At 35.0% G+C, this 19653-nt stretch overlaps 1 protein-coding gene across 3 annotated transcripts in view; it reads right to left on the bottom strand.

Moving 5' to 3' along the window:
• The window catches only part of NCK1 (NCK adaptor protein 1), an 88807-nt gene that overhangs the window by 8906 nt on the left and 60248 nt on the right, over positions 1-19653 (bottom strand). For 2 of the 3 annotated variants that reach the window (XM_017528263.2, XM_017528262.2), the window contains exon 2: positions 12684-12927. In XM_017528263.2, the coding sequence (XP_017383752.1) occupies positions 12684-12777 (94 nt within the window). In that variant the 5' untranslated portion in view covers positions 12778-12927. Of the gene's footprint in view, positions 1-9976; positions 12332-12683; positions 12928-19653 lie in introns of those variants that run through there. The other variant, XM_017528261.2, reaches the window with a different exon arrangement.

Consider the following 19653-nt stretch of genomic DNA (forward strand, 5'->3'; position numbering starts at 1 on the left):
TTTATGATGAATGCTACATATTTGTATCCCATGGAAAGTCACATAAAATTGTGATGATTTACTTTTCTATTTACAATGATAATAAATAAATACCTGGCAACTAGTCCTTTTTAACCCTAAGACTTAACATAGTTCATACTCTTCTGCTTTTCAAAACTCATCATGTGCCGTGGTTTTTTCACTTCAAACCATAGACCACCGTGGTTCAGTGATCTGTGAATATTCTACATTTTACACAAGGCTGCACCTTTACCACAAGTTAAGGCGGCTTTTTAAAAATGAGATTTGACAAGAATGCTTTCATAATAAGCATTCAGGTCAACCTTTACTACTGGTAATGCAGTGTTTTACTTAAACCTGACGAATGTAAAAATAAGAAACAAAATCGTGTAGAGATGATACAAATGGCATAAAATGAACAAAGAAAATTATGATATATAGCAATAATGAAAGAAAATTATGATAAAATGACTTAAAGATTTTTATAACATCATTTCACAGTACTGTACATAAAGCCTACTCAACTTACGACCAAATCGTGTTACGACTGGTCTGTCGGAACCAATCATGGTTGTAAGTCGAGCACTAACTGTACTTGGAGACATCAATACCTCAATTTCTGTAAAGGACAAAAGTAAATGAAGGATCATTAAGGAAACAGGCCTTGAGGCACAGAGGTAAATGAAAGATCATTAAGGAAACAGGAGCCTTTAACAGTACTATAAACCAACTAGACCTAACAGACATATAGAGAATATTCCATCAAACAAAAGCAGAATACAGTACACATTTTTCTCAAGTGTACATGGACTATTTTGCAAAACAGACCATATGGCAGGACACAAAACAAGGCTCAATAGGCCAGGCACACTGGCACAACCCTGCAATTCCAACATTTTGGGAAGCCAAGGTGGGACAACACTTGAGCCCAGGAGTTTCACAGCAGCCTGGGCAAGACAGTGAGACCTTGTCTCTACAAAAATAAAAAATAAAATAAAATAATTCGCCAGGTGTGGTGGTGCACACCTGTAGTTCCAGCTACTCAGAAGGCTGAGTTGGGAAGATTGCTTGAGCCCAGGACTTCAAGGTTGCGGTGAGCTATGACCATGCTATTGCACTCCAGCCTAGGTAACAAAGACCCTGTCTCTATTTAAAAAAAAAAAAAAAAAAAAAGTCTCAATAAATTTGAGACTGAAGTCATACAAATATCTTTTCTGACCACAATGGAATGAACCTAGAAATTAGTAACAGAAAGGAAAACTGGAAAATTAACAAGTGTATGGCAACTAACACTCTCTTAAACCAACAGGTCACAAAGAAATTTCACAAGATTAGACACTACTATGAGATAAATGAAAATGAAAACACAACATATCAAAACCTATGGGAGGCAGCAAAAGCAATGCTCAAAGGGAAATGTATAGCCCTAAAAGCTTGCATAAAAAAGAAAAAAGATCTCAAATTACCAATTTAATCTTAAGGAACTAGAAAAGAAAAACTAAACTCAAAGCTAAAAGAAGGAAATAATAAAAATTAGAGCAGAGATATATACAAAAGAGAACAGAAAAACAGAGGAAATCAACAAAACCAAAATGTGGTTATTTAAAAGTATCGGTAAAATTGAAAACTTTTTAGCTAGACTGAGAGATACTCCAATAACTAAAATCAGAAATACCACTTCTACAGACCTTACAGATATTTAAAACAGGATTATAAACAAGTACTATGAACAACTGTATGCCAATAAATTAATAAACCTAGAAGAAAAATATCAATTCCAAGAAATGCACAAGCTACCAAAGCTGACTCACGGAAAAATAGAAAATTTGAACAGGCATATAACAAGTAAAAGATTAAATCAGTAACAAAACATATCACATCAAAAATGTGCTCTGGAGTAGATGATTTCACTAGTGGATTTTACCAAACATTTACAGAAAAATTAACATCAATGCTTCTAAAACATCTCTAAAAAGAAAAAAGAAGAGAATACTTATTAATACATTCTATGAGGCCAACTTTACCCAGAATACCAAAGCGATCAAAAGAAAACTGGTAATATCACTAAGAAATGCAGATGCAAAAATCCTCAACAAAATTCAGTTGGTTTCCTTTATTTGCAGTAGTTATGTTCTACAAAGTTACCATAAATAATGAATTAGCAAACACTGAACCACGGCTCCTAAGGGAAAAACAGGGTTAGCCTTCAGTTATATTTTTGTTAATCACTATATAACCTTTATTCGTGTTTCTCGTTAAAGACACTTTGTTTAATATAAATTGTGATTAACACTAAATTCACAACTAACATCGCTATAACTCATGCCTAAATGAAGCTTATCTAACACACATTTTTTCCATAAGGCAAATTCACACTTCATCACTGTGCTTGGGGGCCATTTTAAACAGCAAAATCATCAAGCACAAAAATGCAAAAAAAGTGGCACTAACTAGACTGCGCAAAGGACACTTGTTTATAGTACAAAAGTTGAAATAAGAAGGTGGAACACTGCCTCAACTGGGAATGTGCACATCAGGCGACTCACATTTTTGCCACACTGCACATGTACACAAAATACTGCAAGTATCAACTCTGGGCTTATCAATAAATTTTAGCCAATAAGTAAATTCACAAATACAGAATCTGTGAAAAATAAGGATTATCTGTATTAGGAAAACCAAATCTAGCAAGCATATTAATAGGATTGCATATAATGACTAAGTGGGATTTATGCAGGAGTGGTTCAACATATGAAAATATAATACCTCATATTAGTAAAATAAAGGGGAAAAAAACCAAATGATTATCTGAATTGATGCAGAAAAAGCACTGGACAAAATCCAAAACTTTCATGGTAACAATGCTCAGCAAAATAGGATTAGAAGAAAATGTCCTCAATATAATAAAGGGCATCTGCAAAAAACTGTGGAGCTGACATCACACACAATGGTGAAAGACAAAGTTTTCCACCCTAAGAACAGGAACAAGACAAGAACAAGGATGCTCTCTTCCACCACTTCTATTCAACATTGGATTTTAAGTGCTAGCCAAAGCAATTAGGGAGGGGAAAAAGCATCCACAGATGACATTATCTTATAAATAGAAAATCCTAAAGAATATACATAGACATACACACATACATACACACTCCCACAGTCAGAATAAACAAATTCAGCAAAGTTTCAAGATCAACATACAAAACCAGTCGTATTTCTATATGTTAGCAATGAACAATTCAAAGATAAAATTAAGAAAACAATTCCATTTATAATAGCATTAAGAATAAAATACATAGAAATAAATTCAACCAAGGAAGTATCAGACTCATATACTAAACACTGCAAAACACTGCTGAAAGAAATTAAAGAAGACCTAAATAAATGGAAAGATAATTCTGTGTAAGATAGCAATACTGTCCAAAGCAATCCACAGATTCAATGCAATCCTTACTAAAGTTCTACCATTTTTTTTCCCCCACAGAAATGAAAAGGCTGATTCTAAAATTCACACTGAACTGCAAGGTGGACCCCACGTAGCCAAAACAATCTTGAAAAAGGAAAATCAAGTGGAAGGACTCTCCCTTTCTCAATTCAAAACTTATTACAAAGCCACACTAATCAAAACAGTGTGATACTGGCTTAAGGATAGAAATATACAGCAGTGAAACAGAATTAGAAATCCTAAAATAAACCCATACATCTATGGTCAATTGATTTTCATTAAAGGTGCCAAGACCACTCAATGGGAGGAAACAACAGTTTCTACAAAAAAGGGTACTGGAACAAATGGATATCCATAAACAAAACGATGAAACTGGGCTCCAACTTCAAATAATATACAAAAAATAACTCAAAATGACCAAATGTCAGAGCTAAAACTGTAAAATTCTTAGAAGAAAAAATAGGAGTAAATATCTGTGACCTTGCATTTAGTAATGGATTCTTAGATACTGGCATTAAAAGCATAAGCAACAAAAAAAAACAAGATCCATTATACTTCATCAAAATTAAAAACATCTGTATATAAGACACTATCAAGAAAGTAAAAAGAATCTATAGACTTAGAAGAGAATATTTGCAAATCATAATTCTGACAAGGATCTAGTATCCAGAACATAAAAATTCAAAAATGGGCAAAGGACTTGAATAAACATTCCTACTAAGATATATGAATAGCCAACATGCACATGAAAAGATCCCCAATATCATTAGTCATTAGAGAAATGCAAATCAAAACCACAATGACCCTACCTCACACCCATTATAATGTCTATAAACAAACAAAAAAAAGAAAATATGTCGTGGCAAGGATGTGGAGAAATTGGAATCCCTCTTTATAATACTGGTTGCAATGTAAAATGGTGCCACCATGTGGAAAACAGATGGTTTCTCAAAAAGCAAAACAGAATTACCATATGATCCAGCAATTCCACTTTTAGGTATTCACTTAACTGAAAATAGATATCCAAATAATAATTGTACATTCATGTTCATCACACTGTTTACAATAACCAAAATGTGGAAACAACCCAAATGTCCATCTATGAATAGATGAACAGATAAACAAAATGTGATATATACATATAATAGTTATTCAGCTGGCCAGGCACAGTGGTTCACACCTGTAATCCCAGCACTTTGGGAGGCCAAGGTGGGCAGATCAGTTGAGGTCAGGAGTTCATGACCAGCCTTGGCCAACATGATGAAACCCAGTCTCTACTAAAAATAGAAAAATTAGCCAGGCAGGTGGCGGGCACCTATAATCCCAGCTACTCTGGAGGCTGAGGCAGGAGAATCGGTTGAACCCAGGAGGCAGAGGTTGCAGTGAGCCAAGATTGTGCTACTGCACTCCAGCCTGGGTTACAGGGCAAGACTCCATCTCAAAAAAAAAAAAAAAAGTTATTCAGCCATAAAAGGGATGAATTACTGATATATGCTACAGCATGGATAAACCTGGAAGATATTATACTAAATGAAAGAAGCCAGACACAAAAAGGTCACATACTTTATGACTGCATTCATATAAATTATCCGAATAGGTAAATCCATAGAGACAGAAAGCAGATTAGTAATTGCCAGGGACTGATTGAGAATAACTATTTTTGGGGTGATGGAAACATTTTGGAATCAGAAGTGATGGCTGCAAAACATTGTTAATGTACTCAATACTACTGAACTACATACTTTAAAATGGTTAATTTTATGTTATATAAATTTTACCTCATAAAAAAATTTTTTAAGAGTCTTACATCAAATCCTCACAATCATCTTTTATCTTTTTACTGCCAACACTTTCCATTCCCATTATGATCACTCTTCTTCAGGCCTATTATGTAGTACCAAAGATTTCCTGACCCTGCTAAACTAGCTTCCTTATTAACTCAAATTTCTCCCTCAGTCAACCCATCATCCAGTCTAATCTTCCTATAAATAATGCTGCACTCACATGACATCACTGCTCAAAGGCCAACAGTGGCTATCACACATAGCAGATTCTCAATAAATGTTAAATTGAGTAAAACTGAATAAATGATGTGAGGAAAACACACAAAAAAATTTTTTACCTGAAAATATAGACTAATTTCAAATGATTTTTTTTTAAATTCAGAATTTGCACAGTTCGGTGTATGAAAGCAAAAGATCAGTAAGATCTAGAATGATCCTCTATGGAAGTTTGTTTAAACACATTACGTCTAAGACTAATTATACACTGTCAAACAAAGAACAGCCTGGCATGGGGGCTCATACCCATAATCCCAGCACTTTGAGAGGCTTTGGCAGGCAGACCACTTGAGGCCAGGAGTTCAAGACCAGCCTGGCCAACATGACAAAACCCCATCTCTACTAAAAATACAAAAATTAGCCAGGCATGGTGACACACACCTGTAATTCCAGCTACTCGGGTGGCTGTGGCATGAGAATCATTTGAACCCAGTAGGTGGAGGTTGCAGTGAGCAGAGATCGTACCGAGTTTTGGGGAACACGAACATTCAGGTCATAGCACTTCCTGACCTCACAGTTCAGCACAATCCTCCTAGGCTCGACTAGTCCTTTTTGCATCAAACTCTTCTAATCCATTGCCTATCTCACTCCAATTCTCTACTCTTTAGCAATAAAGGATCCACTATGAAAACTTTAATAGGAGATACAAATTTAAATTTTAGTTCTGCTACTGGTTGTATGATCTTGGTCAAGTTATTTAATCTTTTTAAACTCCAATTTCTAACAGAAAACCAAATGCTTCCCCTGTGAGGAGGAAGGGTGGGCAAAGGAGAGGAGAAAAGATAATAATTGAGTACTGGACTTAATATCTGGGTGATGAAATAATATGTACAACAGGCAAGGTGTGGCGGCTCACGCCCATCATCTCAGCACTTTGGGAGGCTGAGGTGGATGGGTCACCTGAAGTCAGGAGATCGAGACCCGTCTGGCCAACATGGTGAAATCCCATCTCTAGTAAAAATACAAAAATTAGCCGGGTATGGTGGTGGGCACCTGTAATCCCAGCTACTCAGGAGGCTGAGGCAGAAGAATCACTTGCACCTGGGAGGTGGAGGTTGCAGTGAGCTGAGATCACTGCACTCCTGCCTAGGCAACAGAGTGAGACTCAGTCTCAGAAAAAAAAAAAAAAAAAAAAGAAAGAAATAATATGAACAACAAACCCCCATGACGCATATTTACCCATGTAGCAAACCTTCACATGTACCCCCAAACCTAAAATAAAAGTTTAAAGGAAAACTCCAGTCTCCTTGTTTATATAATGGTGTTATATAAAAAAAAAAAAAATTCATAAAATGCTTGTAAATAATTTTTGAAAGACTATGTGTAAAGCACTTACAGTACATAGCAGGCACTCAACCAATGGTGGTTACTACTTTCCTACCTTCTAGTGCTTCTGGTGTTTAATTTTTAAAATTTGACACAAACATGGCCAGGGGTGGTGGTTCGCAGCACTTTGGGAGGTTGAGGCAGGCAGATCACTTGAAGCCAGGAGTTCAAGACTAGCCTAGCCAATATGGCGAAAGTACTGAAAGTTCAAAAACTTAGCCAGGCGTGGTGGCATGCAGGTCCCAGCTGCTTGGGTCCTACAGTACTGTTTCTTAACCAAAACAATGCATTACAAACTCCAAAAGGATTTTTAAGAACTTGGTTAAGCACTGTGAACAGTCCCTCTTCATATGACAGCTGTACTCCCTGAGGCAAGTCTTTGTATCTGTAACTATGCCTTATGTAACCTGGTTTCCAAATCCTCAATATACTGGATGCCAGTATTTGGAAGCATCTAAGTTTCTCAATACCATTGTTGAAGAATATCTATCAAAAGTGGATTAATCACATCATGTTTTATTTGACCAACACACACATAAGGGAGCTATTGCATTCCTCCACCTGAGCACCTCTCAGACTTGAATCAATGTCATCATGGACTGTGCTGACTAGAAGTAGGACTTCTAGTTCATACATTACCACAGCAGCTCTAAGTTTTTTATTCATGTAAGCTGCTGCCAGGCTAGGTGCTCACTAATCTATACAATTCCTTTTAAAATTTTAATGTAGAGTTTTACAATACTGTCTGTTCCTATTCATCTTGTTCATGTCTATCTTGATGTTAGTGCTTCCTATATTCCTTAGTTTAAGCATGTCATTTTTCCTTCATCTGTATCACTGAGTAAGTGTTGAGATGGGGCCAAAGAAAGTTTTCCTGCTTCTTCTATTTCCTTAGTGAACTACAATTCTGTTCTCGTGTTTCTACTTCAAAACCAATTTCTCCCTCATTGCTTTCCCTCAATTCCTATGACACACTAAAGACTCCTTAGTTGTTTACCAGGACTGTAAGACTTGAGAGTTAGAAGGGACTTCCCAGGATCATTTAGTCTTGCCTAACTCTCTCCTTTACAAGAAACAGGAAATCAGAAAAGTTCAGTTATTTTTCGCAGGCCACATGGCTGGGAGCAGAACTAAGAAATACTAAATATATGGTATTCTTTCCATTACAGTTTTTTATTTAAATTTTTGTATTTTCATCGGCTCATTTCATCTACATGAAATAAATTATTTTTTATTCTGTGTTATTTAAAACATTGTGCAATTTTTGTTTTCAAAAATATTCTGGCTACCATACAAAGAGCACGTAATGCTCTGTTTCTTCTACTTTGTAAGCTCATTCAGGGAGGAAGTAGATGGAAGTAGATCAATAGCCTGTCTCTACTCTGACAAACTGCCTGGCAAAATAAATTAAAAAATTGGCGTTGCTGCAGGGCAAAGGAACATTTTGGTTGCAATTTCAAATCCTGTTTCTCGGTCTGCAAATGCATTAACTATCAACTTCCTAAGACTCAGCAGAAAGAATAATTTTACCATTGTATCAATGATATATATTGAATGTATCAATGATATATATTGAATGTATCAATGACACAATGGATTTTTTTTTTTTTTTTTTTTTTTGAGATTGAGTCTTGCTCTGTCACCCAGGCTGAAGTGCAGTGGCACAATCTTGGCTCAATGTAGCCTCCACGTCCAGGTTCAAGTGATTCTCCTGCCTCAGCCTCCGAAGCAGCTAAGATTACAGGTGCCTGCCACCATGCCCAGGTAACTTTTGCATTTTTAGTAGAGACAGTGTTTTACCATGTTGACCAGGCTGGTCTCAAACACCTGACCTGAAGTGATCCACCTACCTCGGCTTCCCAAAGTGCTGGGATTACAGGTGTGAGCAGCCACTCGTGGCCACAATGGATTCTTTTATATTATTTCTGGTTGATTTATGGTCAACATGGCTTATGACTAAACCTAGATATGAAATCCACTGTGTTTTTAATAAATAACAATCATCATACACCTTTCCACCAGAATGTAGGATCTGCAAGAGTTAGCATTAGTTTTTCACCCTATGATTTCTGCCTGGCTTGGAGAAGGCTCTCAATAAGAATGTGTCGATGAACAAATGCATAAGCAAATAAGTACGTTTTTCAAAGGTAAAACTCACCCAAAAAATGAAAATGCAAAGATCTGAAATTTTAGTAACTCACCAAAAAGTAAACGGAAGAGACATATTCCAGAAGGACACACTAAAGCTAACAAATGAGTCTTCATATTACAATTACAATATTCTTTTTCAACAAGTGCTTACTCCTTTTCTCCTTTGCCCTTTTCTCTGGAATCTCTCATCAGGTTACTCTTTGTTTCCTTAGGCTTGTTTTGCATAAGAGACTTCTATAATAATTCTTCTGTTCATTTTTGTAGAAACACCAAGCAAATGTTCAAGAAATTCAAATCAAGTTCACTATGATAAGATCATAAGGAGGCCATCGGCAGAACCAAAAGAATTAGGCTCTTGTAAATTATTATTAGTACTACTTCATGACCCAAACTAAGTAACAGTCAAGAATTCACTATATTCCTCTTTGTCGTACAGCTGTTCTCATAACTCGTATCAAAATATCAACCCTCACATTCATCAAAACATCAATTTCTAGCAATACTATATTGATTAACTAAAAACATTCTCTTTACTAGTGTTTTTATTAAAGATTATCTTTACACTGTTCCTCTAAAAAAAAAAGTTAAAAGTCGTAAAAAAAAAAAAAATGTTAATTCAAAAGTTGAGGATGAAGAAATCTGTTCATCTAATCCCTTTTTCTAATGTTTTTAATATGTTTACAATTTATTTAATTCACTTCAAATGTCTGTGCCAAGTTGAAAGTTACTAAATTAGAACTGCATCAAGCCCAAACCATTCATATTCTTTCTCTACTTGTTAAACATTCATGTTAAGCATTTTAAATTATTTTACTTACCAAGTCAAAACTACAATTTTTGGATGTATCACCAATCATTTGGTTTGTATTACATAAACATAATGTACTAGCTTACATAAACCCACCAAATAGTTTTCCTTTAAATTTACAAAAGCAGAAAATCGAATTCACAACTGTAAAAAAACAATGGATTTAACAATAATAAACAGATTACTTACTGAAAAAATCTTTAAAGACATTTAACCAATCCATTTTGAAGAAAAATTCCGTGTTCTCTTTTGTCAGGATAATTCTCAGTGAGCTTCCTGGTCTGTTCTGCAACACTGAAACTTCCCACACCCAATCCATGTGACCTGGCCCACACCCAGGCAATAGAAAGTTTTTCTGAGGCTTCTCTCTTTCCAAAACTTGTTTTCCTCTAAATTATAACACAGCCTGTATAACAAGTAAATAATGATGGCCAAAAATATGACCTTCTTATTTAAACTTATTTTGGAAGAAACTTTAAAGCATACACGCTTTTTAGTACTAAAATATATTCACGCATTAATCCTTTTGTTTTCTTCTTTTCCTTCTCAACTTTCAAACAATGTCTCCACCAGCACAACCATTGTGAAACAAATCCATTAATTACACTGGACATTTAACTTACCAAACGGTGCAGAAATTACAAGAAAAGAAAAAGGCTATCTAATGCAAACGCTGGACTTACATCTCTTTACAGGCTAACTACAGATCACTAACTCAAAACAATGTTTCCAAGCACCTTGGAATATTGGTAGCAATAACTGTAATATAGTAATAAAGTTAACAGAGATTTCCTAAGACTTAAATAGATAAAAACCTTGATAAAACTGTCTCAGTAACATCAGAATGTAGTATAGAAGGCATCCCTGGAGTATTAGCAAATAATAAAAATTATGTCTAAATGGGCTTTTAGGTTTATATATGTAATATCTAATACTGGGATATTTCCCCCTTTTACTCTATGATATTACTTTTTTCACTATATTTTGTTAATTACTGTCACATTCACTCTAGTCCCAAGATACCAGTGTCCTTTTAAAATGGAACAAAAAAGTCTGAGTATATTCTAGTACCCTGTGCACTTATCACTATGAGGCATACTTTCTTGACAGAAATTACCTTAATTTCCCCCAATATCTCTAATCAACATGCTTTAAATAAATGTCCAGTATTTACAAAACCAGAAGTATCCCTGGTTTTAACCCCGGTCTCTTCTGCTACTGAAGGAAAATCTCTGATTTGTCTTCCACTGAAAAACTAAAAATAATGGTCTTTATGGCAAAACCTGAAAAGTACTAAAAAAGTTACCTCAGCAGTTAAATATGACCATGACTCTATCTACTTAATTACCTTTAGAACACTGGAAATACTTTTTTATCTCAGAAACTGATAATCCATTACTTTATATCTTACTCCAAATTGTACTATATTTTAGTTTTTGCAGTTTTACAATGGTTAAAAACTTTAAATATTTGTCTTTTATTGATGGTAATTAGAAGAACATTCTAGAATAACAATAATGTTGAATAAAAATAAAAACTAAGCTGGGCATGGTAGCGAGCATCTGTAGACCCAGCTACTCGGGAGGCTGAGGTGGGAGGGTTGCTTGAGCCTAGGGGTTCAAGTTTGGCCTGGACAACACAGCAAGACTCCATCTCTACAAAAACCATAAAAAATAAATAAATAAAAACTAATGTAAAGTAGTGAGTCAATAGTATTTCGTATTTGTCAATCAGGCTATATTGTTCCCAAACTGTCTTTGCAAGGAGAAATTGTACTTTTCTTCTACATACAAACAAAGAACCATTACGCAAACAGCATGTTTGTCTGAACACCAAAAATGAAATTCTGTCCCTCCCAATTCCTTCCTGTCAGCTATGGAGAGTTTAATTTTTGTTTTCTTTTTTAAAGAGAAGAGGCCATTCCTCGCCCATGCATATTTCCTTCCTATTAGCTTAGCCAAGTCCAATGTAGAGCCAAGTGGGCTCTACTGTCTCAGGCCCTAATGGAGGGCCGGCAAAAATAAAAAACAAAAACTTTATATTTAGAGAAATAAAGAAAGCGAAAAAGAGAAACAAAATATAAAGGAGCTCTGTAGGTGCTAATGTACAGTAATGATTCACAGTTCTCTTATCAAATAGAGAAATAAAATGGTGGATTTTAAGTGAAGTTCAAAACATAAGGTCATTAGATGTTAAAATTCATTATGTGCCATGTAAATAAGTTGCCTTGGTGCCAAAGAGGCAGTTCTGCCTATAAGTCTAAACTCCAACAGTCATTCATGGTTCAAAGAGCCCCTGCTAGAAGATCATAGTTAGTTCTACTTATTAGCACCACTTTGGCCTGACTTTAAGAGTGGGCCTAGATTTACAGAGACTGCATGTTAACACTTATGACTTTCATTTGTCTTTTGGGTTGAATACCTGCTATGAGTCAAACTTACCTAGCCCTTGCCTTTTCAAGTCAATTATGTACACTGCTGCCAGAATTATGTACAAAGAACTAAACTCCAGGATTCATTTAAAACAAAGCAGTTTTGTTTTTGTTTGTTTGTTTGTTTGTTTCAAATAAGAAATACCTTAGCCGGGCACAGTGGCTCATGACTGTAATCCTAGCACTTTGGGAGGCCGAGGCAGGTGGATCACAAGGTCAGGAGTTCAAGACCAGCCTGGCCAAGATGGTGAAACGCCGTCTCTATTAAAAATTACAAAAAAATTAGCTGGACGCGGTGGCACATGCCTGTAATCCCAGCTATTCAGGAGGCTGAGGCAGAATTATTTACACCCAGGAGATGAAGGTTGCAGTAAGCCGAGATCATGCCACTGCACTCCAGGCTGGGTGACAGAGCAAGACTTTGTCTCAAAAAAAGAAAAAAAAAAAGAAATAGAAATCTCTTACCTAGGGTATCTTTTAGGTTTTTTACAATAGATGCTTTCCGAGCACTGTTTTTCCTTTCCACATAGTTAGAAGGCACAAAACCTGTTTTATTCATGGAATTTCGAACTCACCACCAGGACTTAGAATCATCCAGAAGCCATAATCTCTCATTCTTCTTGATGTCCAATTCTTGTTCTTGTTGAGCCACATAATCAAATTTGGCTACTACCACCACTTCTTCTGCCATCTTTCAGCAGCTTCGGCACTGTAAACACATGGGAAATATTTTTATGTAAGGCTGAAGTAGTATTAGTCCACATGCTTTCCAAAAGAGACACACCTAAAAATCTAAAGACATAAAGATTAAAAGTAGAAACTATAGAAAAAAAATACATGAGGCAAATACTAATTTAAAGAGACTAGTGTGTCCGGGCGCAGTGGCTCATACCTGTAATCCGACACTTTGGGAGGCCAAGGCAGGCAGATCACTTGAGGTCAGGAGTGCGAGACCAGCCTGGCCAACATGGTATAATCCCATCTGTACTAAAACAGAAAAAATAGCTGGGCATGGTGGTGCGCACCTATAGTCCCAGCTACTCAGGAGGCTTAGGAATCACTTGTACCCGGGAGGCAAAGGTTGAGTGAGCCTAGATCGTGCCACTGCACTCCAGCCTGGGCAACAGAGGGAGACTGTCTCAATCAACCGACCAACCAATCAATCAATAAAGACACTGGTGTTGCTATATTAATATCAAACAAAATTTTAAGAGCAAAAACCATTACTAGCAATAAAGGCGACTATCCAATGAAAAAGGTTCTATTCAATATATATAATATCTAAGCTTATATGTACCTAGATAGTTCCAAAATATGTTGATAAAACCACAAGGAGAAACTGACAAACTCATTACCACAGACGACAATTTTTAACATATTATCACAATAATAAAACAACCAAAGAAATAAAAACATTGGGCACAGTGGTTCACAACTGTAATCTCAGCACTTTGGGAGGCCAAGGTGGATGGATCACCTGAGGACAGGAGTTTGAGTCGTGCCTGGCCAACATGGTGAAACCCATCTCTACTAAAAATACAAAAATCAGCCAGGTGTGGTGGCAGGCGACTATAACCCCAGCTACTCGGGAGGCTGAGGCAAGAGAATCTTGAACCTGGCACGTGGAGATTTCAGTGAGCTGAGATCGTGCCACTGCACTCCAGCCTGGGTGACAAAGCCAGACTCGGTCTCAAAAAAAATAAAATAAAAACATTATTAAGGGTAGAGAAGAAATGGTTTCACAACCAGTAAGTCTGATTTAATAGAGATACACAGAGTATTGCTTCCAAACAGAATACAAATGAAACACATACAAAAATTAATCCAATGCCCAGCCATAAAGAATGTCTCAACATTCATGTAACTGGTATCCTATAACCATATTCTCTAACAACCATAACAAAAAGGTAACTTTTTAAATACCAAATATGTTTGAAAACTTCTAAAAACTGATGAATCTAAGAAGAAATCATACAGAATTTTGAAAATACTCAGAAGTAAATGATACTTTAAAAACTATACATCTAACCATGGGGGATGCATCAAGAGGAGTGTATATAGAAAAGGTTTTTAGTTTTAAATAGTAACATTAGCAAATAAAAGAGCTAAAAATAATGAACTGAGTATCTTAAGCAGTGAGAAAAATTGAAGAAACATTAGAAAACCAAATCCAACTAGAAAACAAGCAAAGAAACATAAAGAGACATTCACTGAAGATTTACAGATGGAAATTAAGCACATGAAAAGGTATTCATCATCATTAGCTATTAAGAAAATGCAAATTAAAACCATATTGAGATGTCACTACACACACCTGTCAGAATGGCTAAGAGTGGTAATACCAAATGATGACAAGGGTAAATTGCAACCAGATCACTCATGCACTGCTGATGAGAATGTAAAATGGTATGGTTACTCTGTAAAATCGTCTTGATAGTTTCTTATAAAACTAAACATGCAACTATCATATAACTCAGCAATTGCACTCCTGGGTATTTATCCTAGATAAGTGAAGACTTATGTTCACATTTTACATGAATGTTAACAGCAATTTTATTTCTAACAGTCAAAAACCGGAAACTACCCAGACGTCCTACAATAGGCAAATAATTAAACAAACTGGTATGTCCACACCAAAAAGGAACAACTGATATATAAAACAACCTGGATGACTCTCCTGGGAATTATGCTCAGCGAAGAAAAGCATAAAACATTATTTTTATGTTTAAAAATAATGATTAACTATATGGCTCCATTTATATAACACTCTTGAAATGACAATAAAGTTTAATTAAAATAAAAACTGAAAGAGAAAACACAAATAGTCAAATAGTATTTAAAAGATCCTGAATATCTCTGTAATTAAAGAAATGAACTAAAAGTGAAATATACTTTACCTATCGGGGTGACAAAAATATCACCAATATTATCTAGTGCTCCCCAGAAGGTACAAAAATAGCATTCTACTACATTACTGGTATAATAACTGAAAATTCATATAATGCCTTTAAGTTTTTTAATGATGGGACATTTCAACATACATAGAAGTAGAGAATAGTATAATGAATCCTATACCTATCACCCAACTTTATCAATATTATGTCTTGTGGTTCACCTATACCCCTAATTTTTGATGGGGGAACTGGAATCCTATGATTTCATAAAAGTACTAACAGATTGAAAACCCATACTCCTCAAAAATTAACAAATCAATGGCTCTTGACCTTTTTCCCTTTTTAAACCCATTTATGCCGGAGGCTACAATTATTAGTGTGTGAAAAATCAGACCTTGGTGATGACCTTAAGCAGCAGGATATAAATAACTCCCACAAGCATAGCATTCCAATATTGGAACACCAGGCATAAATACGGTAAGCCATGGGCTTCCCCTCCTGCCTTCTGGCAGTGTGGTGAAACATAGAACTTCTACTCAAAATAATGTTTTTGAAGCATAAAAATATATAAGATTGTAAATAAGTCAATTATATTAAAATTCAATTATCAATATATTTTCAAAAGCTCCTTTTGAAAAGGTATTTATTAAGTTTAAGAACTCCTGCAACACTTATTTCATCTAATGCTAATATTCAATTTTTGTTGAGTGTATTTTAAAAAAAAAAATTCTTACAGTTGCTTTGAACTGGGATCCAAACTAAGTCGATATATTGCACTTAAGCTAATATGTTTTAAGTCTCTGCCACCATTCTCTTTCCCCGCTCTATGTCATTTATTTATTTGTTTAAGAAGTTGGCTTCATTTGTCCTGTAGCATTTCCCACATCATGAATTTGGCTAATGTGTATTTTTGTGGTGTTCCTCTATTACCACTATCTCCTATAAACTGGTAATTATTTCTAGAGGCTTTATTTTTTCTAGGTTGTTTTGTCATTGCTGCAAGAATACTTCATATGTATTCTTATGTACTTCTTATTGCCATTTATTAGGAGGCACATTATGTCTGCCTGAACCATTTTCTGTGATGTTAAGACTGAATGGCAGATCTGCAGCATTATAAAGTTTTATCCATTATAAAGTTCCATTATAAAGTTTATGATTTATCCATTAAAAAGTTCCCCCACCAAACCTCTACCCAATGGTTTTATCTGCCACTGATGATCACTGCCTAGATAAACTATTTCCAAAATGATGATTTGCTAGTGTAGCTTTTTAGAAACTATGAGTATTCTTGAAGGAAAATTTTGCCTAATTATTCCATTACTCTAAGACATAAAACCTTATAGAAATGGTAGAATATATACTTCTGTGTGGTTATGACACCAATTGGATGTAGATTTAGGCTCACTTGTTTCCATTTTTTGAAGATCACTTCATTTTCTCTTTTTAAAATGTAATTGTTCATAATTATGTAAAACATCTGGATGGTTCTAAAAGCTAAACTATCAGGCAAGGTACATTTAGAGAGGTCTTCTTCCATACATTCTCTTTTCTCTCTCCTCCCCTCCCCCACCCACCCCATTGGATAGCCATTTGTTTTGTTTTGGTTTATGTTTCTGTTTTTTTTTTTTTTTAAATATTTTAAGGAAAGTATTCAAGAAAAATATAAAAGAAAACTGAAAATTCTAATTTTTACCTACCCCCACAACAAAACATACTCATACACATGCATGCGTGCACACATACACACACAGGGATATACTATATTGTGTTAATCTTTTTCAGTTTAATAATATATCCTTAAGCTCATTCCACAGCAGCATATGAGATTTCCTTTACTAATATATCTACTACTTCTAACAATTATACAGTTCTTCATCATTATAGAAGTAGCACTTCCTTCCACTGGACCTGATGGGTCAATGTGTTGTTTCTAATTTTCTAGGATAAATAGTGCTGCAATGAACGGCCTCATATACATGTCATTTTGATTTTCTGTTAGTGTACCTTTGGGTTAGAATCATAGAAGAATGCTGAGTTACAACTAAGGTTTGTATAATTTTGTGAGATATTGCTAAATGCTGTATTCGTAACTATTTTCTAAAATTCCTAATATATCAGTGATTATTTCCTCACAGCCTTGTCAACAAAGAGTGTTGTCAATCTTTTGCATTTCTGCCAATCTAATAGGGGAGAAATAGTATTTCAGAGTTTTTATTTGTATTTCTCTTATTACAGTGATACGTTTTACCATACTTAAGGGACATTTACATTAGTTTTTCTGTGTAAACTACTTGTTCATATCTTTTGCCCATATCCTAAAAAGATGACTCCAGCTCCATTAAGTTCTTACCTGAAAAGGTTCCACACTGCCAGAATTTACTGTTTGTTCCAGCCAAAACCTGGTGATAGGCAGTTGGTCCCCTGAACTCCCACTTAGAGCAGTTAACTTAGAAAGCTTGAAATTATAAATCCTTTCTTTGCCCCTTTGCAATATAAATCTCCTACCTTGAGAACTATCTCTTTGAAATACAAACAATCAAGAAGGTAACTTTCACTTTTGTTCCTAGTCCCTGGTAAGAGGGTAAGGGCCAAACTGGTGGGCCTAATTTGCATCACTGCCTCCTGTCATAAATATGTTTGTTTCTCTTCCAGATAAATGCCAATTAACAAACCCAGATGGCCTACTCATATGGACCACTTTCCCACCCTTAAAAACTACTCAGTGTCTTTCCCTTACCACACTCAACCTTCAAAAAGTCTCTTTCCCTTTTGTTCTGGCGAAGTGAGTTGAGTTCATACTGACGCTCTCCCCTACTGCAAGAGTCACTGAATAAAATCTATCCTTACCATTTTAACTAGTGTCCAGTTTATCTTCAACATCTATAATTCTAGTTATGGACCAACATAAATACTGGGCTTCCCCAAATTGGACATGCAAGAAATATCCAAAGAAGCATTACAAAGGAACTAAGAAATGAAGTACAATATAAACACCTCTCAAGCCCCACACATCCCTTCATAAAGCAAACAGATGCAAACACCACAGCAAAGGTTTAGAAAATGACACTGATATTGGAACTACTGCCCATAGTTCCTCTGCTTCCTAGCTCCTATGTCTTAATTTTTCTTGCTTTACCCTTCATTTTGCTAGAGCATGTCCTCTAGTTGTTTCCTGAGTTAAGACTATATTGGAATTAAATTTTTTTAGAATACTTATCTGCAAATGATTTTGTTCTCTAATATATGACTGGTATATATAATATATAAACAGGGGATATACATTGGCTATATACCCATTACTGTTTAATGGGTACAGAGTTTAAGTTTTCCAAGATGAAGATTATTCTGGAAATAGATGGTTGTACAACAATGTGAATGTACTTAATGCCAGTATTTCTAGCCAGATGAACCAGGAAAAAGAATCATAATGAATTAGGGTCTATCCTAATGACCTCATTTTACCTCAGTTACCTCTTTAAAGACTCTATATTGAAATACAGTCACATTATGAAATACTGGAAGTTAGGACTTCAATGTGTGAATTTTTGAAGGGAAAAAATTCAGTTCATAACATTTGTTTTTACCACAATTTTTAATTTAAAAGTATGATTACAATCAACTATAAGGCCATTTATGCTTAACTGCCAAACGGTGCGGTAAGAATTAGATCAATTAATGTACTTACATGTTTGTTAATTATGACATTAAATTCTCCATTATGTTACATGTTTTCATAATTGGTGGTTTATATCTAATTGCTCATAATTTAGCAAGATTATTTATTGCTCTTACTTTTGTAGTCACATAATGGCTTCTTTCTTTAGATAAAACATAATATTCTTTAGATTATAGGGTGATGTTGCTGATCTTGGATCAGTTTATTGTAGTTCAGAGGTATAATATTTTATAATGCCTGACAAAATGATCATATAGAGAGTAATGTCTTATATATCTAAGACATTAACAAATTTGTTGAAGAAATAGAATTATAGTTGGGGTTTTTTTAAGAGCAAACTTTTTGCTTGATATATCTTTCTTTATTCTCATTCCTTGGCTCTGTCTCCTAGTCTCTACTAACTACTCAAATCAACATTTGTTGAGTGAATAAGTGAATAAATTATGCTATGCACAGCATTATTTGCCTTTGTCATTATTTTTTGCCATCTCCTATTAGGGATGATTTCAAAGTGGTGTTTCCAAAAGTGGACAAAATTAGATGGAATTTTATATGACTTATACTATTTTAGAAAAAAAGAAGAAAAAACAATTTTTAAGTAGCCTTTATTTCTGACTAGCCTGTAATTTTTTGTTTTCCCAGTGGAAGGATCTGTTTCATTAGTTGTTTCATTAGTGAGAGTTATTTACCAATTAAAATTACTTGATGAGATACCAGGGTTTAAAAAAACTGAAGAGAATAAAACTATGAATTGCCTTGTCTTTTTGCATTACTTACAGCATATCCCGCTTAGTTATTTGGGGACTTTTTCCCCCTTCATTGTTTTGTTTTGTTTTGTTTTGTTTTGTTTTGTTTTGTTTTG

Source organism: Cebus imitator, unplaced genomic scaffold, assembly GCF_001604975.1.
Source record: "Cebus imitator isolate Cc_AM_T3 unplaced genomic scaffold, Cebus_imitator-1.0 Scaffold53, whole genome shotgun sequence".
Classification (NCBI taxonomy): domain Eukaryota; kingdom Metazoa; phylum Chordata; class Mammalia; order Primates; family Cebidae; genus Cebus; species Cebus imitator.